The sequence below is a fragment of the Anguilla rostrata genome, chromosome 8 (assembly GCF_018555375.3).
Source record: "Anguilla rostrata isolate EN2019 chromosome 8, ASM1855537v3, whole genome shotgun sequence".
NCBI classification, from domain to species: domain Eukaryota; kingdom Metazoa; phylum Chordata; class Actinopteri; order Anguilliformes; family Anguillidae; genus Anguilla; species Anguilla rostrata.
In genome coordinates, this window is record NC_057940.1 from 51398180 (window position 1) to 51425799 (window position 27620).

Here is a 27620-nt window from a genome sequence, read left to right on the forward strand (position 1 = left end):
TACAGAGCAGCACTAGCGCTTAGTACAGAGCAGCATAGCGCTTATACAGAGCAGCACTAGCGGTACAGAGCAGCATAGCGCTAATACAGAGCAGCACTAGCGCTTAATACAGAGCAGCACTAGCGTTAATCAGAGCAGCACTAGCTTAATACAACATGCCTGGCTTGCAGAGCAGCGCACCCAGCGCTTAATACAGAGCAGCACTAGCGTATACAGAGCACCTAGCGCGTACAGGCATGCACTAGCGCTTATACAGAGCGAGCACTATGCGCTAGGGACAAGAGACATGTGCTAATCAGGAGCACTAGCGTTAGTAAGACAGCCTAGCCTTATACAGAGCACCTAGCGCTTATACAGAGGCACTAAGCATACAGAGCGCCTAGGCTTAGACTACAGTAGCGCTAGCGTTATACAGGCAACTGCGCTTATACAGAGCACATACCAGTACAGAGCAACACAGCTATAGTACAGACAGCAGCAGCGACTTAGTACAAGCACACTAGCGTTAGAGAGCTCACTAGCACTTATCGCAGCCTACGTCGTACAGACAGCACACCTATACGAGCACACAGGCTTAGTACAGAGCAGCACTAGCGATACAAGCAGCACTATCATTTAGTACAGAGCAGACTAGCGTTATTCACGCAGCACTAGCGCTTAATACAGAGCGACTAGCTTATACAGAGCAGCCTAGGCGCTTAGTACAGAGCAGCACTAGCGCTTTAATACAGATAAGCACTGCTGCTATAGTAGAGCAGCACTACGCTTATACAGAGCAGACAAGACTACTTAGTACAGAGCACACTAGCGCTATACAGTGCAGCCTAGCGGTACAGAGCAGCACTAGCGCTTAATACAGAGCAGCACTAGCGCTTAGTACAGAGCAACACTAGCGCTTAATACAGAGCAGCACTAGCGCTTAATACAGAGCAGCGCTAGCGCTTAGTACAGAGCAGCACTAGCGCTTAATACAGAGCAGCACTAGCGCTTAGTACAGAGCAGCGCTAGCGCTTAGTACAGAGCAGCACTAGCGCTTAGTACAGAGCAGCACTAGCGCTTAGTACAGAGCAGCACTAGCGCTTAGTACAGAGCAGCACTAGCGCTTAGTACAGAGCAGCACTAGCACTTAATACAGAGCAGCACTAGCGGTACAGAGCAGCACTAGCGCTTAGTACAGAGCAGCACTAGCGCTTAGTACAGAGCAGCACTAGCGGTACAGAGCAGCACTAGCGCTTAATACAGAGCAGCACTAGCGCTTAGTACAGAGCAACACTAGCGCTTAATACAGAGCAGCACTAGCGCTTAGTACAGAGCAGCACTAGCGCTTAATACAGAGCAGCACTAGCGCTTAGTACAGAGCAGCGCTAGCGCTTAGTACAGAGCAGCACTAGCACTTAGTACAGAGCAGCACTAGCGCTTAGTACAGAGCAGCACTAGTGCTTAATACAGAGCAGCACTAGCGCTTAATACAGAGCAGCACTAGCGGTACAGAGCAGCACTTGCGCTTAGTACAGAGCAGCACTAGCGCTTAGTACAGAGCAGCACTAGCGGTTAATACGGAGCATTAGCAAGTCATGCTATGCTTCAATTTACAACATGAGACGCTGTGCATCTGCAGGAAGTCCAAGTCGTTGCACCCCAGTAAACTGACAAGATCAAACATCTGTGCTGATTAGCAGACCGATTCTCTCAGCGCAGGAGCGGTTTTTGCATATGAGCTTTGCGCGTCGTTATCAGGGGAAGAGCCAAAGACACAGAGTGCGACCAAGGGTGCGAAGAGACAATGTGACAATCATCGGAGCACGTTGGCGGTTGTCTAAGTAACACGTTTCTCTCCTTTTCTGTCTCTCTTCCACAGGCGGAACTTATGAGGGGGTGCAGTGAAGAACTCACTGGGGAGTCCGTGCTCTGACTTGCTGTTAACGCTTAGCGTACAAGTGCACTGGCCATATAATGACACAATCACACCGTACGAGTCAAATCACAAATATTAATAAGTGTGTACTGACTCAATGCAGTCAATGCGTATGCAGTAACAAATCAATACATATTTTCGAGATTCTCTCTCTCTCTCTCTCTCTCTCACACACACACACACACACACGGCTGTACATGCTAAAGTCAACCACACAAAAACATATCAATTTACTTGCCTAGAAAAAAAAAATTGGTTTGATTCATGCGCTTAGTTAGTTGTACGAGGTGTAATAAGTTGTGGAGAAAGAATGCAGCGAAATTGGGCTGGAGATAAGACAGTACGGATTGAAAAGTGGAATATCGAATTATAATGTATTACTGCTTTTGGTCTATCATGTTGTGAGTTAGCATCTCTACCTATAAAGAAAAGAAAAAAGAAATGAACTACTTAAAAAGACTTCAAGAAAAAAGAAGACACTTCTAACTGTAAATAATTTAGTTTACGAAAATAAGTTTAAAAAACAACAAAAAATGCTAAATAAACATTATTATTATTATTATTATTATTATTATTATTAGAGTATAGTATTAAGGTTTAGGAAATGGGTTGAAAAAGCAACAAATATCAAATTGCAATGTAGATTTTTTAGCTGTTGGTATGTTGTGGGAGGGCAGAAATTGGGGGAATTTTAATATTTGAAATATTTTTATTTGCTAATTTATTTATTAATAAGGGAAAGGGGCAATTTTTATTTAAGATTTTTTAGAGAATCGATTTCTGGGGTCTGTACATTTCAGACTTTAATTGAAAAATTATAAGTATGAATTAATCATTATACTGATTGATATTTCTTATTTATGAATTGATGTTTTTGATCCTCTCTTTTTAAGTTAAAATAAAAAAACATGAACATTAATTTGAATGGCCTTTGGAATTCATTACATTATTGGTGTGTGTGTGTATGTGTGTGTGTGTGGGCGACGTGCTTGCTGATCTCATGATATGCGGGAGTCATACATGTGCATCTAATATTAGTTGGAACAAAAATGTGACATTGAACGAAAGCACCATTCAGCCGCTCAAATACACAAAAGCGATTCATATGGCGCACGTCGGCCAGCAGAGGGGGTACCATGACCGCTGTCGGGGAGCAGTTTTTTTTTTTTTAACTTCGATTGCATGAAGTTTGTGTTTATTGGAGAATTATTGAACATTCGACTGATATGTGTTTCGGAGTGCAGCAGTGGAATATGTTAATGTATAAACTGTTTGTTCACGGGGATCCGTTCAGATCAGGCGCCGACCAGGCACGCTGATTATAATTTCATTTGGATGGACTGACAGAGGAGGGATCGATGAATTGACAAACGCAACCTTGTACTGTAACGATTGATATACAATTTATAAAAGGGGCAAGTCGGCCTTCGGGAATGGCCGGAATCACTTGTAGCAGTTCCCGCGTGCCCGTCCCGCCTTATACATTATCCAGTATTTAGAGATGACTGTACCACTGCGCGGCGCGCGCGCACATGAGGAGCAGCTACAGTATACAGATCTCATAGTTTTAGAGACCTCGCCCAGTGCACCACCCCCACGCGCTCCACCTTCTTCTGTTCGCCAAAATGAGCAAACTGTTTTAAGTATGGCGAGGCAAACGCAGCATGCGTTTAGCTAAAAGATGGCGAAATTCAAAACATAAAGACATTATAGACCTACCATACGCTTGGGCGTAAATCAGAACATGTATGCCAATTTGTATGTAGGCTACCCTTTACAGGGAAAAGGGGAGGAAGTTGCAAGGTTGTATCCATAAATGTATCAATGCAACAGCTCTGTGGAACAGCAGGGGGAAACATTTCTGGAAAAAAAATGATTTACAGAGGCGTAAGAACGAGTGAAGGGAGAAAAAGGTTAACTATTTACTAAATCGAACAGGGTGAGTTTTTTTCACGTTTTCAGCAAACAAGCTTCTTCTCACATGCCTGAAAACGTCACTCTAAAACCCTCCTCCCTCTTCTCTCTACCCCCTCCCCACCCTCTCCCCTCCTTTTCAGTCCGCTAGTCCTGTTTCACAGCCGGCCTGACCGACGCCTATTCCCGGGGAACAATCATCGTATTCTTCTTCTTCATTCCCAGAGAGGGATGGAAAGACAAAAGTAATGGATTGAGAGTAGAGAAATGAGAGGAAACTCGACTGGAATCCCAAGATAAAATAAATGTTTAAAAAAACCACAAACAAAAATTCAAGGAAAGAAACTAACAAGAACGCTAGAAGTACAAGTTCGATAGTCGGAAATATTCTCGACCATTCCTCCTTTGATCCCTCATTTCCATTTTTGTTTTAAAAGACTTTTCGTGAATAATGCGGACGAGCGTCGGAGATACAGAGGCCGGACCATAAAGAAACAGACACGGACATTGACTCATCCGTACTGAAAGGCAACTTGGTTTCTCTTGTACGACGCCATTGGTACTCAAGATAAGTTGTACTTGCCAGAAAACTGTGTTTTGTCAGTTTTATTAACGTATTTACTCCTCACAACTGCGAGGGACTTCTGATTCGTACCTGCGTGGAACTTCTGACTGAAGTGAGTAGCTACCGTTATACGAAACTATTTCCTATTGGCTACTTAAGAGGTTTTGGTTATGCAGTTTTACGCTTGGGCCTAATGGTTTCTCCTGTACTAGCATATCTCTACTTGCGTTTACTTTTATTGCTCCAGTTGGCAACTGCCTGTTGAATATTTTCTTGCCGATCACCGTAGGGCAGACGGTGTATAACTCGCATTTCTTAAACAGTCACCACCTATCGCATGGAACTAATTTGGCCTACCTACACACGAGGCAGACACAACAAACATGGTCTGGCATCTTTACAGACGAACGCAGATAGCATATCTCTAACGATAAATAAAGAAAAATACACACAATACACAATGAAGTCAGAAACCTATTGAAGCATAGAGCTGTACGTGTTGTAGGCTATAGCAGCACGTTCATATAAAATTCATTTGTAGCCTATATTATCGAATGGCGCTGTGGTAGTTAGTTACGACGTGTAGTGCAGAACATGTCTGTGTACCATTTTCTGTATTAGCCTACGAGATGTAGACTACACAAAAAATGTGTACTTTTACATCCCCGATTCTGCAATACCAAGATTTGCTCTTGTAGAGATGTTTTATTAGACAGTTGCTATAATTTCGCCTGTAGACGAGGTGTAGACGGCTGCATCAAACCGTAATGTAAGAAGTACCAGCAAATTTCTAAAATTTTATTGCAGCCACCCGTTTCCTTACTTGCGCAGCAGTTCTGATCCCGCTATGTTATGGCAATCTAGCCATTTTCAGCAGGTAATGTCAGATGATTCCTTTGTTCTTCTTTAGCTACCTACATACATGTCGCTGCACTACCTCACAATGTTGCATGTAAGCATCACCTTTTAGCTTGGGGCCGAGGAAGCCAGAAGCAAACGAAGTTTTTAACCGCCTCGGTAACTAATGAAAGGACTTTTATCATAGTCGTTTGCTCGAGAACACCGGCCTCTTTGATCCCTGACGGGGCTCGTTCGCACTGTGTTTATGCGTAGGCTACTGTAACAATGTCGTGTGAGGTAGAGTAGCCTAGATTAGAAGCCAGCTCTCCAGTAGCCACATTAGCGGTTCCCACATCTTGATTTGGAGAGCTCTCCGGACATCGACTCTCACGTGAGAAGTGAGAGGTGAATCTGTATTGGGCCGGGTCTAAGCTAGAGTAACGATACACATTAGACGCCATGTCACCGCCGAGTGCAAACGAATAGCATTTACTTTTGGTACATTATTTAAGTAGCTATATGCCCCCTCCCTCCTGCCATTTAAAATCGCAGACCAACAGAAAAGTGCTTGGTGCAAATGAAAATCAGATTGTCAAAGCGGTTCAAAGCGGTACGCGTTGATAAAGGCGATATCAGAGGAATAGCTCACAGTGCTTCGCACTATGCACTATGTGTGTGGTGATAACGATCCTATGATTCCGCATGAGCTTTAAGAAATGACTGAGAAGAGTAGGCTACAAAACGCAAGTTTGCCATAATGGTGCTTGTATGCAAATGCCTTAGGATAGATCTCGTGTTTGTACAAGAACTTGATAAGCTTGATGTCGTCTGCTTTCTCCTCTCTAGCCTCATCATTTAGCCTCAGTTTTATAAGGCAGTATAAGTCGTATAATAACGAGGAAGTGGTGTATTTTAGTCTAAAATCGTGTATAATGTAGGCCTACGTACTGTTGAGCAACACATGACTAGAAAAAGTTAGAGTTCACTGCGTTACCGGAAATGATGTCGCAACTGTCAATGCGCTTAGTTGAACCCTAACAACCAATCGTTACAAGTCTCTTAAATTACTCCGCTCTCTTCGTGTCTGTGATGGTGGTGTCAGGACAACCTCGGACCTCAGTCCTCAGGTCGATATGCACGCCTGCTCTGTCCCTCCTTCCCCTCCTCCACTTCCAGGCCTAGCCAATTCCGCTATGTTTTGGAGCCTCAGAATTCAAACAGGCCGAGCCTCTCTCTCCTGTTGCTCGCTCTTACCGCTTGTTTCACGCCGGTAGTTGTTGGGAAACATCCCGCTTATCCACAGCCATCATTTCAGGGCAGACGGTAGCTCAGATCCAGTTATCTTCGTAATCTTGATGGCCACACAGCGGATACAGCTGAGATTACCCCCTCCATATCATATTAATATAAGCGAATTGCCTTGTGTCTGCTTTCAAATTGGTGTCACAAATGAATGCGGCAAAATAGGCTACGTGTTAACGTTTGACTAGGCCTATCGTCTATTTGAACTAATTAAACTTCACTTTGTGAAAACAGTGTTTATATGTTGTGGATTTATGGCATCCTTCAGGCAACAGTTTGAATAATTTACAAAAACAACCTTAATCTCGCGCATGATTAGGCTACTCTGTTCCGTTATTGCAAAAGGAATATCTGTAATGAAAAAGTAGTCGATGAATAAAAATATTACTTAACCGACATCATTTCTGAAAACAGACGTCTCTGTTACGCAAACAAGACCGTTCCCTTTTTGCAGTTGGCATGGCCGTGACAAGTTTAATCAATGTTTCAGAAAAATGTTTGCTTTAGTGTTGTTTATTATCACAAAATATCAATTTAATGCTGTAACGGGAAAGTGTGGTTGGATAAAACGTAACGTTCGTTTAGAACACATTCTCATGCATAAAATATATTGTAATATTTTACTTTCCTTTGTGTGGTAAGCAATAGTTTTTATGTGGAAACTGTGTAACCATCGTTTACTTTCCGTGTTGGCCAGACAATTACAGTGCTCGAGCTGTGTTTCAGCGATTTGTGTATTCGGTAACACTTCAGAGGAAACCACTTGGAATCTGAGTATGTGATGGACAGCTCGAAGTCCATCACACTTTCTTAACTGCATACCCTGTGTTTCACTCCAAATGCAGAACAGTCCTGGCAATTTGCAGCAAAGGTTGCAGAAGTGCTCACTGATGTCCTGTCAGCATCTCTCCTACACATAATTTTGCTGGAACCGCAATCACACCCTGATATGATTAACTGCTGTGTCACACTAAATGAGCTTTATGGGAAACATTCTGACCAAGGGCCGTCCTCTATCGGAAACCATAGCTTTTCTACAGCTGTGATAACGCTGATAAAGCGAACATGTAGCTTGTCTGTTTTTTGTCCCTGCCCTAAAGTTCGGGGAAAATGCGCTGTCCCCACAAAGTTTGTGTGACCAGGCACTCGCCAGCCGAGCTGGGTGCAGGGTGCAGGATGGCTGCTTCTGAGGAGCGCAATTTGACTAAAGCTGTCGTCCTTAGTTGCCGTGGCAGCGCGGGTGTGGGTTGGCGGGGTTTCCCCCCTGACTTTGCTCACTGCCAGGGCCTGCTGTAGTTGCTGAAGCCTACGCTCTCAAAAAAAAAAAAAAAGGATGCATTACTCTCCAACATGCTTTGTGTGCTACTATATTTTGTTACTAAGGTTACTAGTTTTGTGTTACAAATACACAATTTGTGTGTTACATGAGAGAGACTTTTTAACACAGACTGTGCTGAAAGTAACACAAAATGTGTTGTCCGTAACTACATGTGGAGCCGTGTTTAAAAAAATGACAGATTTTGTGTTGTTCTTAACAACGACTACGGTGTAGGGGCTGCTGGGCTCGGCTTGGCTTGTGGACTGAAGTCAGCGGTGGTCCAGAAGGGTCGTAGAGGAGGGCACGTGCTAGTCTATCATCTCCCGATTTTTAGAGAGGCTTTGAAACGGGCTGAAGTGAATATTAATGCAACCGTGAATTTCAGATGGGAGGAAAAAGCAACAATGGAGCTGTAGTGATTGGTTGAAAAAGATATTGGTGTTTTTGCTTATTTAGAACCTAATACAGCAAAAAAAGCACAAGTCTGCAATTTTACGTATTTTCTTTTGAAGAAAAGGACAGAGATGTCATGGAGTAATGAGTGACTGGTTCGCTGTTATAATTTGAAGACTGATTATGGTTCATTCATGACTCATTGACACCAGACCTGTGAAAAGAGCTTCTGGGGTAATAACTGGTAATATTGGTGAAAAATTGATTTTTCTTTTTTGAATTTGTTGCCAATCTGCAGGAATTATACCGGTGTCTGAAAGGTTAAAGTGTTTCGAATCGAGTATTTGACACGAGCCAGATTGACACACGCACTTGCGCAAGTTAACTTCCAGGCTGAAGTCAACCAGACACGTGTTCAGAAAGGCATGGAGGTGTTCAGTGGATGGACGGAGTACTTTGGACTTCTGACCTCACAGTTGGCATGACGTTCAGGAACAAGTTGTGTTTGGTTGTACCGAGTCCAAGGGTGTCCACGTTCTAATGGGAAACTGCAGTCCCCTTCGATCTCAAGATGTGCATCCTTTTAGTAAATCACTAGACCTCTTGGATCATGGAACATAGGTTTGATCATTTTTTTCTGATTTATTCATATTTATCTCCACGTGACGCCATTTCCCAGGATGATCTGTACTGCGTACGGTTTTATGTGATATCGTTTTACGCCGCTCTTTTTACAATCTTTACTGAAGCTTTTCAGGTTAAGTGCATTTCTCAAGGGTGCAACAACATCAGTGCTTCATTTGGGATTTGAATCCGAATAAGATCTGGACACAGGCCCTGTTGCACACTGCTACTTGGCCAACATCACCGATTCGATTTCTATCCTGCTGCACTTCCTCCCCCCTTTTATGATCAGGAATAATACAGTTGGGGATAAGAGGGAAATTACATCACTTTCCTGGTAGGAAATGGAGAGGAGCTCCACCAACCAATCATGGGGATCGTTGGTAACAACCAGTGGAACAATGCCGAAGGTGATTGGTGGATGCTTTTTTGGCTGCAGTTCTGTGGGGAATTAAGGGAGAGAGGCCAGAAAGTTTTCACCAATCGCTGCCACAGTTGTTGTATTGATTCTTACCAACATACTGTGATTGGTGGAGCTCATCTATTTTTTCCACCAGTAAGGTTTCTGACAAACAAAATATATGTGAATTTACAGCAAAAAAAAAAAGTCATTTGTCATTTGGTCCACTTGCTGCTACTTGTGGATCAGAACATTTCGATTAAGATTGATCCATTGCCTTTAGCCTGCAGGTGAAAATGTACCTGCATTTCCAGATGTCTCCTTGAAGAGCTTCGAGAACAAGGTAATAAATAAAATAAAGCTTTGCCTTTCTTTACCCCTTTTTAATTGGCTGGTTTCCTGTTGCACCACAATACGTTTGCCGTCACACTACAGGACCTTTTCGCGGAATGGCACTGCGAAGTCGCAACTTGGGTTTGGAACGCTGAGAGAGAAACCCCCCTTTGGTTGTCCTCGTTTGATTGGTTTAATTTGCATCCAAGTGCGATTATTTCAATGGCAGATGTTGCTCTTGGAGTGAATCATGAGTCAAATGAACCTGGAGTGAAAATGCACTTTGACTAAGCCACAGAAGTAACACAACCGGGAGAAATCCATTTATTGAATCTTTTATTTTATAATCGGAGGCCTCAACAGACAAGAAGGCCTGTGGTGCAAACTTCTCTTAGTCCAGACCGCATTTTTAATTCTGTGACAAGCTGCACGTTCCGTCAAACTAAACTTCCAGTTAGAAAACTTAGCTTCCTCTGATGAAAAGGATTTGCATGATGGAAAAAAGGCATCCTTGTTACAGCTGGTCCAAGTGGGCGGTTCACTCGATTAAGAACTCTGTTGACCATTGGTCAATCTGTAAGTCAGTCAGCGGGCAGCAGAGTAAATGCGCTGGCGTGGCTGGTCCAGAGCCTCCCAGTGATTGGCCGGTTCAGCGTCCACCTCGGCGCCTCTGTGTGTGGTAGATCTGAGGCTGGGGGAGGCGCTCTTGTTACGGTGAGTTTATTTACCTTTGTCCATTCTTCTGCCGCTTATTCTGAGCAGGTGAGACTTCAGGAGTAATCTGGAGGAGAGGGGGACGGGGCGTTTCCCAGGAGAGAGTGGGATCTCTTCCTGAAATTCGATAGGATTTCTCTCAGACTGTAGCTCTTCACCAGGCTGACGTTCCCATTGACGGATGGGTGTATTGTTTTTTGTTTCTTTATTTTTTATTGGTGCTTATTCAGTTACTTATTTATATTGGGGTGTGGCGATGAAACTTGAGCAAGGTGCCCTACAACAGCTATGTCCCACCTACGCCTCAGAGTTTTGTGATTCAGTCTGCACTCTATGGGGAAAAGAGATCTGAACTTTGGAGCTCTTTGTTGTGACTTAACAAAAACTGATACACGTTAGCCTAGCAGCTTGAGCTTGCATTTGGATAATGCCGGTTTTAACTTATTTCCAGCCTGAATTATTAATGTAATATTAATAGTGTAATAGAATGCAAGTTTATCGGTGGAGAACATATTATCGTGTATGCAGTGGTGAAGTCCTGAATGGGAGGTAACTGCTTTATCCAGAATTTTCTGCCGGGAAACCTAATCTGGCTTTGGTAGGCCAAAGAGTACTTAAGTCTTCATAGATGGCATATTGGGCTGCAAGTGGTTTAACTGCAGCATTGGACCAGGGAAAGGTAAAGTTTTTGATGTTCGGTGCGGTCTTGCAAGGTAATTTATCCACTGCTAGTAGGCTTTTGCACACACACACACACACACACACGCATGCATACGTGCGCACACACAGATGGAAGGACGGAAAATGATATTGGAGCAATGTGCAACAATTGTTGAAAGAACAATTGTTCTTTCTCTTGCTCTCACTGCACGTGCAACTGGGCCCCGAATCCTTTCCCCCCCCCAGGTCGTTAAGAGAATGCCTTTCCCTGAAGCGTCAACAAGACAGGATTAGAATGCGCATTGAATGTGATTGCAATGCGCGTTTCCAAGAACTGCTGTCGGGGTCGTCTGCAGATGGGCCCGTCTCAAGCCTCTCTCCGCACAAAGACAGCCCGGGCGGGGAAGCTCAGACTGGCCCCGCTGAGGGGGGACCGTGGGCCAGGCGGCGTCGCCTCCTCCCTCAGCCGTTTCTGGAACGGCTGCGAAACACTGCAGTTGCGCCTCGGGGAACCTAATACCCAAATCACCAGCTTAGTTTCCCACACGGGGGTGCCTAATAAAACGCTAATACGTCTCCAATCCACTGAGGCCGGTGCAGCGTTGCTAGTTATTTTAACTGTTCTCGCTAGATAATTTTATGGCAAATGTAAATACATCTCTCTCAACCGAATAAAGTAGGCTTAATACCAGTGTTTGTTTTCTTTGGTTCTTCATGGTAGACTTCAGTGATAGCCTAATTATGAACAAAAAAGTTATGGTGATGATTGCAGAGGGTGTTTCGATATGATATGCTTTAAAGACATTCTTGCTACAATCTCGTTTGCTGACTTGGCCGATGCATTTTTAGTTGGTGGGTGGCTGTGTTTGAGAACTCGGCGGGGCACTTGCCGCCTCCTGTCCGTCGGCGCTCGCCATTTGTCTTCATGCCTCAGATGCATGCGTTTGCGCGTTAAATTGGCGGATTTGTGCCACGCCAGCTTTGCATTGTAAATCATGTTCGGATCTATCGGATCGCTTTCACGCTGCCGCTCGTTTCTACGGAACAGCTGACGCACTGCATGGCGCGAGAGGCTGCAGTGAATGTCTCGCTGTGGTCGATTTTTCCAGGACATTCCAAATGATTGAACCCGCCCAATTTCACTTAGTGCTGATGGCTCTCTTTAATTTTTAAATGGAAGCCGCTCAGACGACTTTCCTTGTCTTTGAGCGACATGCTTTCTGTCTACCTTTTAAAGAGACCCGTTTTTTAAAAGTGGGACTCCGGGTGAAAACGAGTAACTCAGGCAACCGATCTTTTATTTCCTGTCTGCTTCAGTATAAAAAAAGCCTAAACCCTTCAGGAGGCCTGGAACAGCTGTGCTTTGATTGCATTTGCCTGGTCCTGTTCTGTTTGGTGGGGGAAACAGTGGAGGTCCCATTTCAAGCAAATTTCAGTCCAGCTGTTTAACGTGACATCCCCCAGTGTGACGGGCATGTGACCCGTAATATAACGTGAGACCGGTCCGCCTCTGCTCGGCAGTTATTCCGCGGCTTGGATAGGCTATCTCCTGCGCGCGACTGGAATTCCTGCCAAATGCCGGAGAGGGGGCCCGCCGTCTCCGGCCGCGTATGACGAGTCAGGACTCAGTCGCCCATCTGCTTGGGTCAATCCAGCCCCTCGGCGATGATCCGAGGTCTGCGTGCGTCTTGCGCTAAACGGTTAGGGTCCGGCTATTTCCCCTTAGACCACGTGGATTTGTGCTCACGAGAACCGCATGAATCGGAGTGGTTGAGTTTTCTTCCTGTTCTCGCTTGTGTGAGTGCTTATGCCCTGTGCTGTCTAATATTCACGGCATGTAAATGCAGTAGAGTTTCTGTGCGGTCTGTGTGCTGTTTGTACTGGTGCACTGTTGTATTTGTGCGGTCAATTTGTGGGGGTGTGTACTGTGCCACCTTTCTTTGTGTGTTGATAATACGGTTTGTTGTCTCTTTCAATTTAGTGTATGTTAAAATATGTTAATTTCAAGGTTGTATAATATAAGGTTCAGTTTATTTAATATGTAAGGTTCCGGTTCAGTTTCTGTGGTACTGTTGTTTGTTGGGGCAGTGTGTATATGTCACATGTCTGTGTGATTAGTGTGTGCAAGTTTAGTAAGCTGTGAGGTGTATTGTAAGTGTGCAAAATATGTACGATGCGAATGTACTGTAATTGAATGTGCCTTCATTGGCAGCCATTGTGTGGAGACAGTGCTGTCTGATTGGTCAGTGTTTGTACTGTAAATGCTAATGTACTGTAGTGTCTGTACATGCACTCGGGGGTGGAGCTGCGGGCGTGTAACAGGGAAAGCTTTCCCAGGAACTAGTGGGTCAGCGGCGCCCCTAGAGGATGTGTGTGCATGTGCGTGCACGTGTGCGTCAGGGAGCCAGGATTTCTTTCCTAGCACATGCCAGCGGAAGTAACGATGACATCATAAGCCTGCAACCTGGAAGGACTGTGCTGTAATGTTTGAAGAAGAGGCTTCCTAAAAATCCTGAAAGTCCGATGGAGGTTTCCCATATGGAAAATGTGAAACCATCATCCACACTACATATTATAGCATTAGAGTTATTTTGAGAATATGAGGAATAATTTCATTCATCAAAGTGTCTAGGATGATTCCTGAATCGTGATGATTTTGCGTTCTAAACGTCATGCTATAATCCATCTGATTCTTCAGCGCAGCTACTACAAGGAGTACATATTTTGCACCACAAACCGGAGACTTGGGGCCTGTGCAGTCTTGTGCGTCCCCAGTATCCATTGCACGAGAGGCCAATCAGGAAGTCACATGATCGGGCTTCTTGTCTCGCCCATTGAAAATAGCAGCATGCCATCATCCATTTATGTGCTGTCAGTGGTGTGCGTGCGTGCACAAAGAACCCTTCTCATTTCTTCCCACTGCACAAATATTTTTTCCCTTGCACAAATAAACTACAGATCCAACACTGCAAACACTGTGTGTCAGTGTTTTGTGGTGCCTGATTGGATTGCACCGTCGTGTTTGATTGGTCAGTTTGTGTGAATGTTAGTCTGTTGCAGTTTATATAAGGGGTGTGTCTGTGTGTGTGTGTGTGTCTAAATGTGTCGTAGTGCCTGATTGGATTGCACCGTCGTGTTTGATTGGTCAGTTTGTGTGAATATTAGTCTGTTGCAGTTTATATAAGGGGTGTGTCTGTGTGTGTGTAAATGTGTCGTGGCGCCCGATTGGCCGGTGCGCGCGTACGTGAATCCTCCCGTGTCGTCTGATTGGTGGTGAGTGAAACGGCCCGGCTCTCTCTTGCAGCATGGTGACATGGCTGAGCGACTGGTTCTGGCAGGAGCGGCTGTGGTTCCCCGAGGGCCTGGGCTGGGCCGACCTCCAGGACCGCGACGGCCGGGTCTACGCCAAGGCGTCCGACCTGTGGGTCACCGTCCCCCTGGCGCTCTGCTTCCTGCTCATCCGGCAGGTCTTCGAGAGGTCAGTGCCACCCCCGCCGTTTTGGCCCCGGGGGCCCTGTACCAGCCTCTGCCTGCCGCTCTTTGTCTGTCTGTTTGTTTGTCTGTTTGTTTGTTTGTGCCTCCCTCAGATTCGCTTGTTTATTCATTCTGGCCGTGTTCTGTGCCCTGTCAGCTGCTATGCGCTGATATTATACCCCGTCTCAGCTCTTCCGCTTCACTTATTTTGTCTGGTGGTGGTGTTTTTGCTTTTCCTGTGCGGATAAGGAAGTCTGAATTAATTGTCTCTCTCTCTCTCTCTCGCTCGCTCTCCACACACTTGCTGTCTCTTTCATGCTCTCTCTCTCTCTCCCTCTCTCTCTTTCTCTCCCTCCCATTATCTCTCTCTCTCTCCCCCTCCCATTGTCTCTCTCGCTCTGTCTTGCTCCATCCCTCCCTCTTGCTCTTTCTCCCTCTCTCTGTCTCTCTCTCTCTCCCGTAGGACGGTGGCCACGCCTCTTGCGTCTCTCCTGGGTGTGAGAGAGAGAGTGCGGCTTCGAGCCGAACACAACCCTTTACTGGAGGCCTACTTCTGTAGCACAAGCAAACACCCCTCACAGGTAAGCCCCCTGCACAGCACACACCCCACGCAGGTAAGCCCCCTGCGTAGCACACACCCCACACAGGTAAGCCCCTGCACAGGATCCGCACCCACGCCATTCATCATGAGTAATGTGTCCTCAAAAGAAGTAATCAGATTATTACAGCTGTACCTGTTACATTGAGACATTGAGTTACTTGACATATGTATTTTCGTTGTATTTTTTTAAATGTGCAATCAGCTTATCCGGGGTAGTGATGTGTATGTTAGGTTAGGTACCTTATTTGCGGGTGCAGTAGCACTGCCTCGCTTTGGAATCGAACCTGCAGCCTCCGTGTTAAAAAGCCTGGTACCCTGACCGTTATACTTCGGTGCAGCCCCGAATGTTGAGCCGCAATAACAAAAATGACTGAGTGCAGATAGCTGGTGAGCTAAGCCTGCCTGTTTTCACTAGGCCTTGTCCCTCTCACTGTCATAACAGCTGCTCTCTGCTTGGCTTCCTGTCAGAGCTCCATGGAGAGTTTGAGCAAACAGACGGGCGGCTCGGTGCGCCAGGTCCAGAGGTGGTTCCGCCGTCGCAGGAACCAGGACCGGCCCAACCTGGTCAAGAAGTTCCGGGAGGCCAGGTACGGAACGCCGCCGGGCACGCCCGCGATTGGACACCCGCGATTGGACGCCCGACTTCCGCACGCGCTCAGCACGCTGCCGTCGCTTACGTCGGTGGCGACGACCGGCTAGCCCGTCGGCTTCTTTAGCGGTAAACGATCGCTCGGCGCCGGCGCGTCTACCCTGGGTAATGATGCCGCCATTTTGAGCGCTGCCTTATGACGTGGCTTTGTGTGATCTGGGGGAGAGCACACCGGCCGCGTTCGTAGCGTGCGCAGAGTGCACTTTGTGTGTTACAGTTTGTCTTATGGGAAATTGGCGGACGTCTGTGTGTGCGTAGCGGTGCGGGTGTGTGTACACAGGGCGGTGAGCCTGGCTGTGTTGCGGAGCGTGAGCCTGCGCGGCTTCGCTGCGTAACTGTGTTCAGACGACAGCGGGACCTGTGATGTGTCACTGCGAGCCGGGATTTTGCACAGTGCCACATTGTGTGTGCGAGCTGATGAGGTGTGGCGCCTTGTAGCTGTGTGTGCTGCAGTCAACAGTTTGTTGTGTCTCTCTGTTAAGGCTTCAATATCATAGTCTGGTTGTGTAGGCTGGGTGTTGGGACTGTAACATTGTCTAGTTGTGTTATATAAGCTGGACTTTGAGACTATAATATTGTGTAGTTGTATTGAATATGCTGGGTGTTGGAAGTGTAACTGTGTAACATTTTGTAGTTGTTATATATGCTGGCTGTTGGGACTGTCACATTATGTAGTTGTGTTATATACTGGCTACGGGGTGTAACATTGTGTAGTTGTATTATATATGCTGGGTGTTGAGGCTATAACATTGTGTAGTTGTATTATATATGCTGGGTGTTGAGGCTATAACATTGTGTAGTTGTATTATATATGCTGGATGTTGAGGCTATAACATTGTTTAGTTGTATTATACACTCACTGGCCACTTCATTAGGTGACAGGAGTGGCACCCGGTGTGGTCTTCTGCTGCTGTAGCCCATCTACTTCAGGGTTCAACGTGTTTTGCGTTCAGAGATGCTCTTCTGCATACCTCGGTTGTAACGGGTGGTTATTTGAGTTACTGTTGCCTTACTATCAGCTCGAACCAGTCTGGCCATTCTCCTCTGACCTCTGCCATCAACAAGCCATTTTCGCCCAGAGAACTGCCGCTCACTGGATATTTTCTCTTTTTCGGACCGTTCTCTGTAAACCCTAGAGATGGTTGTGCATGAAAATCCCAGTAGGTCAGCAGCTTCTGAAATACTCAAACCAGCCCGTCTGGCACCAACAACCATGCCACGTTCAAAGTCACTTAAATCACCTTTCTTCCCCATTCTGATGCTTGGTTTGAATTTCAGCAGATCGTCTTGACCATGTCTACATGCCTAAATGCATTGAGTTTCTGCCACGTGATTGGCTGATTAGATATTTGCAAGCAGATATTTGCGAGCAGTTGAACAGGTGTACCTATTGAAGTGGCCGGAGTGAGTGTATATGCTGGGTGTTGAGGCTGTATCATTGTGTAGTTCTATTATATATGCTGGGTGCTGAGACTATAACATTGTGTAGTTGTATTATATATGCTGGGTGTTAAGGCTATAACAGTGTGTAGTTGTATTATATATGCTGGGTGTTGAGGCTATAACAGTGTGTAGTTGTATTATATTTGCTGGGTGTTGAGGCTATAACAGTGTGTAGTTGTATTATATATGCTGGGTGTTGAGGCTATAACATTGTGTAGTTGTATTATATTTGCTGGGTGTTGAGGCTGAAACATTGTGTAGTTGGAACTGTAACACCATGTGGTTGTATTATATATGCCGGGTGTTGAGGCTGTATCATTGTGTAGTTGTATTATATATGCTGGGTGCTGAGGCTATAACATTGTGTAGTTGTATTATATATGCTGGGTGTTGAGGCTATAACAGTGTGTAGTTGTATTATATATGCTGGTGTTGAGGCTATAACAGTGTGTAGTTGTATTATATATGCTGGGTGTTGAGGCTATAACAGTGTGTAGTTGTATTATATATGCTGGGTGTTGAGGCTATAACAGTGTGTAGTTGTATTATATATGCTGGGTGTTGAGGCTGAAACATTGTGTAGTTGGAACTGTAACATTGTAACACCATGTGGTTGTATTATATATGCTGGGTGTTGAGGCTATAACAGTGTGTAGTTGTATTATATATGCTGGGTGTTGAGCTAAACAGTGTGTAGTTGTATTATATATGCTAGGTGTTGAGGCTGAAACATTGTGTAGTTGTATTATATATGCTGGGTGTTGAGGCTGTATCATTGTGTGTTGTGCATATGCTCGGTGTTGAGACTGTAACATTGTGCTTTGTACATATACTCGGTGTTGACTGTAACATTGTGTTTCGTGCATACGCTGGGTGTTGAGTCTGTGTGTTCTCTTTCAGCTGGAGATTTACCTTTTACCTTCTTGCTTTCATTGCTGGCCTGGCTGCACTCATTGATGTGAGTACCATCCCTCCATCCCTCTCTCCCTCTGTCTCGCACCATAACCTGTCCTTCCTCTCTTCTCCTTCATTTTCACATCTACTGTACCCTCTGAAATTGCTCACATGCTTGATAAAGGCGGATTAGGAGAGAGAGATGAGTAATGAAGGATAATATATATGTACGTGTATAATTTAACACTGGTATTGAACTCTTTTCTCATCCACCCATCTCTCTTTTTCTCTAAAACAATTGTATACTGTATATTGGTTTAAATTAGCATGTATATACATATCCATACTACACACACACATACATTCACATATACACACATGCGTGCGCATACACACTCGCGTATACACACACATGCGCGCACGCTGACACGCAAACGTGTGTCAGTTTGTCTGTTTCTGTGGTCAACATTACCTCTCCTGTCCCAGCACAATCCTCTGTGGATCTGAGGTTCATTCTCTCTCTCTCTCTCTCTCTCTCTCTCTCTCTCTCTCTCTCTGTTTTCAGAAACCCTGGCTCTATGACTTGAAAGAAATGTGGAGTGGATTTCCTGTGCTGGTATGTGAATCGTTTATTATTCCAGCCATTGAGCGCATCGGTGGTAGGCGTCTAGTATTTCAAAGGGTGTTACCTCCATACGGGAAAATTCCTGGTCTTTCAGAAAGCGGTTAACAGGTTATGACAGTTAAACATTTTTTTTTTAAATGCTAATTTTTTTTTAACCGTACCGATATACTCGGCAAGGGTTTTTGTTTTGCAAATGTGCCTGTATCGCTCTGCCTGTGTCTCCCTGGGTCTCCCACCCAACCTCATGCATTAACCCCTCCCTCCCCGCCTCTCCCAGACCCTCCTGCCCTCGCAGTACTGGTACTACATGATAGAGCTGGGGTTCTACGTTTCCCTGCTGTTCAGCGTGGCCACGGACGTCAAGCGCAAAGTGAGTGCCCCGTACCCCCGTACCCCGCAAACCCCCCCCCCCCACCCTTACAAACACCGGCAAACCCAACACATTCTCAGTTAGTCTTAAAATATACCTCACGTTGCACGCATTTGCAAATGTTCGTCGAGTATGTTCGTACACATTCAATTAAATTGAATCTGTATACTGTACAATGTAGGCAATATGTATTTGTTTTTTTGTATTTGTGTGACTGTGAAGTAGTACAGGAGTGTGGAGGGTTGATGTGTTGGTGTATTTTTAAAACTGTTGTTGCTCGTGCTGTTGAAGTCAGGAACCTTTGGTGAGGGAATCGGGGGTAAACGAGACGCAGCGCGTACAAAACACGTTTAAACGAACGTAGAAAAAGAATGTTTGTGACACTTTGAATGCGGTGGCCTGACGACGAGGGGTCAGCTCAGTGCGCCAAGCGGGGGAGCGTGTGCCGGGCAGAGCGGTCGGTGTAAAGGCCGCGTCGCCGTGGAAGCGGCTGTCGCAAGGACGCGGGAGGCGGAGTGGGTGCGAGGGCAGGTTTTCTCAGCGCTGGGTTAATGTGTGCTGAACGTCCGCGCCACGGGGACGGTCCGGGCTGAACCACAGACCGACGGCCTCCTGTCCTTTCAGGACACACGCGGCCAATAAGCACGGCTCCAATAGGAGGGAAAGGGCAACGCTCACAACTGAACAAAGGTTCCTTTTGACCCTCGAAGGTGTGATGTCACAAACATGTGATTAGAATGTTCTTAACTGAACATTCTACTGCTGATGTCACAATCACTGCTGGTGGCTGAAAGCAGTGGAGTTCTAGAACACTGGCTTAGAATTTTGAAGATAAAAAAAACATTCCAAAAAACCTTCTCTTAAAATGGATTATTGCTTTGCACCCATTTAAATTGTGCTCATTTCACGTGTTGAAGAAGGTTTGTCCTTCTTTCCCTGATATTGTTAAACACGGAGACGCTGGAGATGAGATCAGTGTGTGCCGAGGTTGGTTTCGGTTCCTCGATTCAGTCTTGTTCAGCCCGTGCTGTGATTGAGGAAGGCACATGATGTTAATGTGGATAACCTGAAAGGACAGCTTCAGCTCGGGGTGCCGAGCTGCGCCCCTGGATCTCTACCTAATTAAGGTGGCCCCCCCCCTTCCCTGCATGGAGCCTGTTAATGATTCAGCTTGGAAACGGACTGGACGCCTTTCCTCCTGATGGCCCCTTTTTGCTCTGGATGAATCCCAGCCCCTGTCTGTCTGCGGTCACGGTCCTCTTTTGACTCCTGGCGTGTTGTCTTGGCAGACTGATGTCGGCCTAGACACACGGGTTCTGCAATCAATTTGCACAGCCGGATCAATCGGTCGTTGAAGATGCGCTCGATAGTTTTTTTTTTTTTTTTTGTGTGTGTGTGTTTGTTTTGGTTTCTGTGTCCTTGACATTATGTCAGGAGCTAACACAAACATCAGTGTGTTTGTTTACATAGTGTGTCCCCCCCCCCCCCCCCAATGTGCAATTAAATGCACTGCTGTCCGAATGTCTGTCCCTTTCGTCAAATAAAAACGCAGTAAATTAAAACGAGAAATAGAAAATGGCTGCCTTCACGGCCGCTGAACTTTCAGTCCAGTACTTTGGGGGCATCTCCTTCAAAGACTTTGAACCTGTGAAGCCACCTTTTGCAAATGGCGAAGGTGTAACCATACACAAAATAAAACGAGCGCACTTAATGAAACTGTGGCCTTTTGATCTTTTCTGGCTCCTCGGAATGTATCCGATATCACTTCAGTCATTGTGGTGGTAAGTACAGTATTCATTTGGAGCAGTTTGGAGAAAAGAACAGACGTTAGTGTTGCATTTTTGCGGAACGGGTTTAATTATCAAGCGTGCGGTTACAGCCGGGTGACGGTGCAACGGGCAGGGAACTACGAGGGTCACGGGTTCGATTCCCAGGTGGGGCACTGCCGGTTTTGCCCTGTGTTGCGTCAGTGAAAGAAAACTTATGAACATATACAGTATACAGCATATATTCAGCTGTATAAATGGATTGCATGTAAACTCTGGTGACTCGTTCCAGATTAGGGCCTTTGCTGAATGGCCTGTAACAGATGTGCCATGTACAGGGTCCTGTTTATCCCAGTGCCGTCTCTCCTCCCGGTGTCTGTCAACGGAATATTGCGGTCTGGGGAGAATATTGATGAAACGCCACGTCGCTCTGCGTTATAAGTGATGCGTCAGTCGCGCAGCTGCAGAAAGAAAGACGTGCTGTGGTGAAACTGCGCGATGAAATGTGTGTGTGTGTGCCGCACAGAGGCTTTTATGCTGGGTAATTGTTCTGAGTGATGTCAGCCTCCTTCACTGGATCCGGTGAAAACAAAAACTTTGGGTCGGGGGGGGGGGCTAATGCAGTCTGCGCGCGACCAAGACGTCCCGTAAGAGCTTTGACCGCACCGTATCAAAGGCGCTGTGTCAATAAAGTTGTCGCGATTGAATCCGGGAAAAGGCGCTTGTCTTCAGTCCGAGGCTCCGGTGGACGTGAGGGCGCGGAAGGCTTCGAAGCGGCCAATCGGAGAGCGGGGACAGCGTGGCCCGGGGCTCCAGCCGATTTGTGTGGTCTGCTCGTCACACGGCGTCTCCCCCTCTTCTCCCCCCCCCCACCCCCCAGGACTTTAAGGAGCAGATTGTCCACCATTTGGCCACCATCACGCTCATCAGCTTCTCCTGGTGCGTCAACTACATCCGGGCGGGGACCCTGATCATGCTGACCCACGACGCCGCCGACTACCTGCTGGAGGTAGGCCCCCCGCCGCCGTGCGCCACTGCTGCGCGTTCCTGCCAAAATCGTCTTCCTTTCACACTGTGGGCTGCAAAATGGCTGATCTGTGTAGGGCAGGGATCAGCAGCTCGCGGTCCTCGAGGGCCGAGAACTGCTGGTTTTCCACCCTCCCTTTAACCTGGGAGTCAGGTGTGAAGACAGTCTGGCCCATCAGTAGCACTAATTACCCGGGAGAAAAGAAAACCAGGGCCGGATTTGGATTCGAGGGCCAGAGTTGATGATCCCCGGTGTAGGGTAATCGGGCGACGTTGCTGACATCATCTCTTTCCTGTGCTTCAAAATTCTTGTATGTGTACATGTGCGTGTGTGTGCATGTATGTGCCTGTGTGTACGTGTGCATGTGTGTGTGCGCACGTGTGTGTGTGAGAGTGAGAGAGAGTGTGTGTGTGAGTGCGCGTGTGAGAGAGAGAGAGAGAGAGAGAGTGTGTGTGAAAGAGAGAGAGAGAGTTTAAAATATGTATTGATTTCTTGGTTGCTGCATATGCGTTTGTGCATTGAGTCAGGGTGTGTGAGTCACTGTCGGTTGCTGCATATGGGTTTGTGCATTGAGTCAGGCTGTGTGAGTCACTGTCGGTTGGTGCGAGTGCTTTTTTTCTAACTTGCTTTTACTGAACTGAGCGGTGTGGATGGTGGCCTCTGCCCCAGAGCACTGTCTCAGTCAGTCTGGCTTCCTCTAATCATAATGCTTTAGGTGCAATTAGAGCCGAGTAAGCTGATCCTGGATCTGATATTTTGCGGGAGAAATTACAGAGAGCTGCTCTCAGTGGCCATCAGTTGATTTTATTTTAAGAGAGGGGAGGGTGTCTGTTCTTAGTAGGCATTCATTATGGTTGGTGCCCTCTGGTGGCCAGCTCTAGGAACTGCAGACAGTGTGAACAGTCTCACTAATCTCTCTCTCTCTCTCCCCCTCAGTCAGCAAAGATGTTTAACTATGCAGGCTGGAGAAAAACCTGCAACTACATCTTCATCCTCTTCGCCGCCATCTTCATCATCACTCGCCTCGTTATCTTCCCCTTCTGGTGAGGGCCCGGCTGTGTGCTCCCGCACACGGGGAAAGCATGGCGTTGGGTTCATTCCGCTCCGAAACCCTTCTGTTATTGTCCACACGTTCTGCATGCACGTAGCTGCACACCAGCTCCCAACGAACAGGGCTTTGGTTAAAATGCGGGAACCAAAGATTTTAATATGCTGTACTTGGGTATCGGTTGACGGCAAAATCCTGGTACATCTCGGCAGTGCGGACTGCTCATCACACCTCACTCTTAAACCAAACTCTTTTGTATTCTCAGGTTAACCCTTTAAGGGTTAGTCCGCACCGCTGAGGTGTACCAGCGTTAGAATCGTATTTGTGATCGGAATGTTCTTAACTGAACATTCGAATGCTGATGTAACGTTGCATCGATTTGCAATTCAGCAGGCTTATGCAACTTTTTATGTGGCATTTTACTTAGCATTTACTGAGGCGATGCAGGTTAAGTACCTTAAGTACTTAAGTACCTAAGTAACATGTGAACTTTACATTACAAGTTCCTTACCCATTACACTACACTAATTCCCCCAACAATCACTACTGGTAATTGAAAGCAATGGAGTTCTAGAACACTGACTTGTATGTATACAGGGTGTACTGAAATGTAGCCACCTTAGCGCTACACTATATTACAGTGTGAAATAAAACTGCTTCTCCATGGAGCTCGGAGGGACTGATCTGTGTCTCTCTCTTCCCCAGGATCATGCACTGTACCTGGGTGTACCCGGTGACCATATACCCCCCGTTCTTTGGGTACTACTTCTTCAACGGGCTGCTGCTGGTGCTGCAGTGCCTGCACATCTTCTGGGCCGTCCTCATCATGCGCATGGCCATCAAGTTCCTACCGGGAAACGTATGTAGTGCCCCTGTGTGTGTGTGTGAGAGTGTGAGTGTGAGTGTGAGTGTGAGGGTGTGGTGGAGTGTGGTGTGGTGTGTGAGTGTGGTGTGAGGTGTGTGTGTGTGGTGTGTGTGTTGTGTGTGTGTGTGTGTGGGTGTGTGAGTTGTGTGTGGTGTGTGTGTGTGTGTGTGTGTGTGTGTGTGTGTGTGTGTGTGAGATTGTGACTGCAGGTATGTGTGCGGGTGTATTAATAGTGTGAGAGTATCGATTCTGCCTCCTGACTCACCTCCCCTGTTTCTCTCCCTTCTCTTCAGAAAATAGTGGAGGATGAGAGGAGCGACCGCGACGAGACGGACGAGTCTGAGGAGGAGGAGGACCAGAAAGAGGGACAGGGGAAACCCACCAAAAACGGCCCCGTGCGGAACGGCCATCCGGCCATTAACAACAACCACCGCAAGACGGAGTGACCCCCGCCGAGGGGGGGGGGGGGCGCGAGGGGGGGGCGTGGCCAGAGCGCAGGAAGAACTCTCCTCTCTCACAGAGGGAACGGGGCTCCTGTCACACACACACCGATGAACACTAGACACACACACACACACACGCACTCACTCCCACCGAGACCAACGCAGACAGCCATCCGCTGACCGGTAGAGAAGCAACACTAAACTCCTGCCTTTTCTGTCTCTGGAGAGGAGGAAGAGGACGAAGAGGAGGAGAGAGGGATAGCAAATGCCATTAGCGTAATCTGAACTTTTAGTGCCTTTTAACAGTCAGGTTGTGTCCCTTCTTTCTCTGTCTGTTTCTCTCTCTCTCTCTCTTCCCTTCCCCTCTCCTTTTCTCTCCCTGTGCCTGCCCCTGCCCCCCCCCCCACCCCTCAGTCTTATTCACTAACCCTGTCCCACTGTGAGGTTCGTCCACTGCGTCCACATCGACTCCCCCCACACACACACACACACAAAAAACACTGAAAGGAAATATGTAAGCAAAGAGACTTGAGAATCGTGTCACCATTGTGTTCCTGGTCAGTATTCTGTGTGTGAAGCGCACGTGCGCTGTGATTGGTCCTGAAACTGACTGCTCGATGCTGCCTTCTCTGGCCGAGTGCCTGTTTTTGGGGGGTTTTTTCCCTCAAATTGTGGCATAATTGTCACTTTTGCCCTGACTGAACCATGTTCAGACCACGGGGGAATGTGTGCCAGTGTTGGGCTGCCACCGCAGAAAAGCATACAGTACAGTGTCCTCGTAACCCCCCTCCTCCCCTTTGTAACTTGGTTCAGTCCGGCGGAGGCTTCGCTGGTGCTGCCTCCCGTTCCTCGGTGGGCCGCACGCGGAACGCCGGATGAATCGTTTCGCGGGTGTTTGAAGCAGCGTATTTACCGTGCGTATTTACGGCATAGGGTAACTCTGAGACTGCACGGCAGTTTGTTTCATCTAACGTAGCACGCGCCAGTTGTGTTTACCTTTTTTTTTTTTTTTTTGGTTCAAATTCGATTTAAAAAATAAATCAGCCCAAGAAGAGCCGTTTTAAACGTTTCAAAGGGAGAGTAGAAAACAGCATGAGCTGTTTTTGCTCTCGTGTGTTTAAATTTCTGTTTCCGTTAGTCTGTCAAATGCGAAGTCTTTCCAGGAGCAGGAAATCGCACTAAATGAATGAATTTATTTTAATATGATTTTTTTTTTGGGTTTAATTTTCTGATGAGATGTTACTTTGGGTTTTAATTTGTTTTTTAAACCGAAGAGCCAAAGTCACCCAGATTGACCATCTTTCAATCATGCGTACCATTATTGTCAAATCCCTTTAAATTTAGTCCAATTCAGTACCGATCGGTTGCAGTATACTGTAGTCCAGTATAGTACACCATGCAGTATTCTAATCTAGTACAGTTGATTTCTTTTACAGTATTATCCTGTTCATATTGTTATTTTTGAATGTGTTGAGTGGCTAGTAATTGTGGGCCAAAAAAAACTACACAGAAGTGAGTTTCTAGCAAGACTGAGTTGGGTGTTTTTGTGGAGTCCGGTTTTCTTTATTCTCCCTTTTTTTTTTTTTTTTTTTTTGAAATGCGGGTTTACAGTTTTATTTATGCTGAGCGTTTGGGCAGTGGATGGATCCGCTCGCTCTGCTACTTAGCGAAGAGTAACGAAGAGGAAAAAAGAAAAGGCCAAAATGAGATTTACGTTATTATTTCGTTTGAACTGTTATTTTATTTCATTTCGTAAGTGCCTTATCCGTGAAAGTGTGGATCCTGTCTGTGTGTTCCTAATTCCTCCCTCTTACGCTGCTAAGCGCCTAATTCTTCCCTTTCTGGTCGTCACTTCCTCATTACTACTCATTCTCATTGGCCCTGCCAAACTCGATCACCCAATCACACTCTGTTCTGCTGTGGTCTTTCATTCCATTTTGCTCATAATTCTAACCATGGCTGCCACAACCACCCCCCCCTCACCACGAACACCCATCCCTTTCTTCTTACCTGTTCCAGAAAACAGCAGCTCCCTTATTGCAATGTTTTAATTTTGTATTTTTTTTTTTTTTGTTATGATGCCAAAATATAAGATTCAAATTATGACTATGAATAACCGTGTGCTCGTCTCTTCATTCAGTGTGTTTTCCTGTACAGAGGATTTTCCTTGGCTGTGAAGTGCTAGGTTTGTCTTTGGCTCTGTGTGCGCCAAGGAAAGACTCTATTCCACTGAAGGAATTCACAGTGTTCAGTGTCAGAGATGTCAGAAACTCAAGAACTAAAATAACACTGCTTGAGTGCATTATACCAGTGCCAGTTCTGATCGAATTTTGGATGTTTCATTTCTGGAATGCGTACAGGTGTAGTTTGACAGTGCAAAGACTGGATGCAAGAAATCCAAAATCTCTGAGAGAGAGTGTTCCAATCTGGCAACCGTTCAGCCGGGTTGCCAGATGAATTCATTGATTTAATGCGACAGAGCACATGGAGTGACATCGCTCTCAAACAAAACAAAGCCAAAACTCGGGCAAGTTCGCACCCTGGCCGTTTTTGGTGTAAAGTCCTGTCTCTGGATATACTTGCACGAAACAAAGAGATTAATCTGCTGAACGGAAAGCAAACGCTGTTCCTGGTGCGAGGGTTGTTGAGCCCTGAGAGGGCCTGTGTGGGCACACGCCCAAACCGAATCACGAGATGCTAATCTGCGCTCTTTCTCAATGAGAGAAAAGCCTTCGTGCTGAGAGCGTTTGCGCTGCCAGTCGGTGGATTCTAAGAAAAGTGGGTGTGCACTTGTTCTTTGTGCCTGAAGCTCATCTGCCTTTGAATACCATTAAGTTACATATTTTAGGGATATTATATCTGTTACATGGTTATTGGTTATATCAAGGAAAGTGCAATAGTTTCTAAAAGAGATGCAGGCTGGAATTTAGACGATGTTTTTCCTTATCTTTGACTAACCGTAAGTTCAGTATTTTTCTTCAAAAGCAGTTTGCCCTAAAGCTAACTCATCAAACTGAGTTTGTGCAGAATATGGACAACACTTTTATCTAATTGCATCACAGCTAAAGACAAGTGTTAATTAAATACAAGCCAGAGGGTTGGCCAAACTAAAATGTGACTAGAACCATCCAGTCTTGTTGGTAGCACGAGTAGATTCTTGGGGCAAAGAATTCACATTGCTAATTAATATTTTGAGAATTAGTTTAAGTGCCAGAACGGCCTTTCAAACATGTAGCTATTTGTATGAGCTGAATGCAGAACACCAAACATAGAAAAACTGACCTACACCAATGTTTATAATGCACTATTCTTGTAACACAGCTTTGTAACAGGTTTAGGTCATGCATTGAATGGGTAGAGTTGGGTGGCTGCCCTCTAGTGGACAAATGTCATTACTGCGGTAGTAGCCCCGTTCAGCGAGAACTGCTTCATTTTAT

General features: G+C 46.1%; 2 protein-coding genes across 3 annotated transcripts in view; both read left to right on the plus strand.

Moving 5' to 3' along the window:
- LOC135261966 (CUGBP Elav-like family member 3) overlaps positions 1 to 2834 on the plus strand; it is a 34131-nt gene extending 31297 nt beyond the window's left edge. Inside the window, exon 12 of the mRNA XM_064348679.1 lies at positions 1859 to 2834. The gene's annotated coding sequence lies outside the window, so the exon portion shown is untranslated. The remainder of the gene's footprint in view (positions 1 to 1858) is intronic.
- Positions 2835 to 3563: 729 nt separating this feature from the next.
- LOC135261938 (ceramide synthase 2-like) lies at positions 3564 to 26299 on the plus strand. Of its 2 annotated transcripts, XM_064348649.1 has the most exons (13): positions 3564 to 3854; positions 3973 to 4506; positions 9555 to 9614; positions 14283 to 14456; positions 14916 to 15033; positions 15522 to 15640; positions 18046 to 18103; positions 18605 to 18655; positions 18942 to 19034; positions 21681 to 21809; positions 22764 to 22870; positions 23581 to 23734; positions 24034 to 26299. In XM_064348649.1, exons 4-13 carry the CDS (start codon positions 14284 to 14286, stop codon positions 24184 to 24186), a joined length of 1155 nt encoding a protein of 384 aa, XP_064204719.1. In that variant the 5' UTR covers positions 3564 to 3854; positions 3973 to 4506; positions 9555 to 9614; position 14283; the 3' UTR covers positions 24187 to 26299. The 2 variants fall into 2 exon arrangements, with proteins under 2 accessions (XP_064204719.1, XP_064204718.1); XM_064348648.1 differs by lacking the exon at positions 9555 to 9614 and having other exon boundaries at positions 3568 to 3854.
- The last annotated feature ends 1321 nt before the right edge of the window (positions 26300 to 27620 follow it).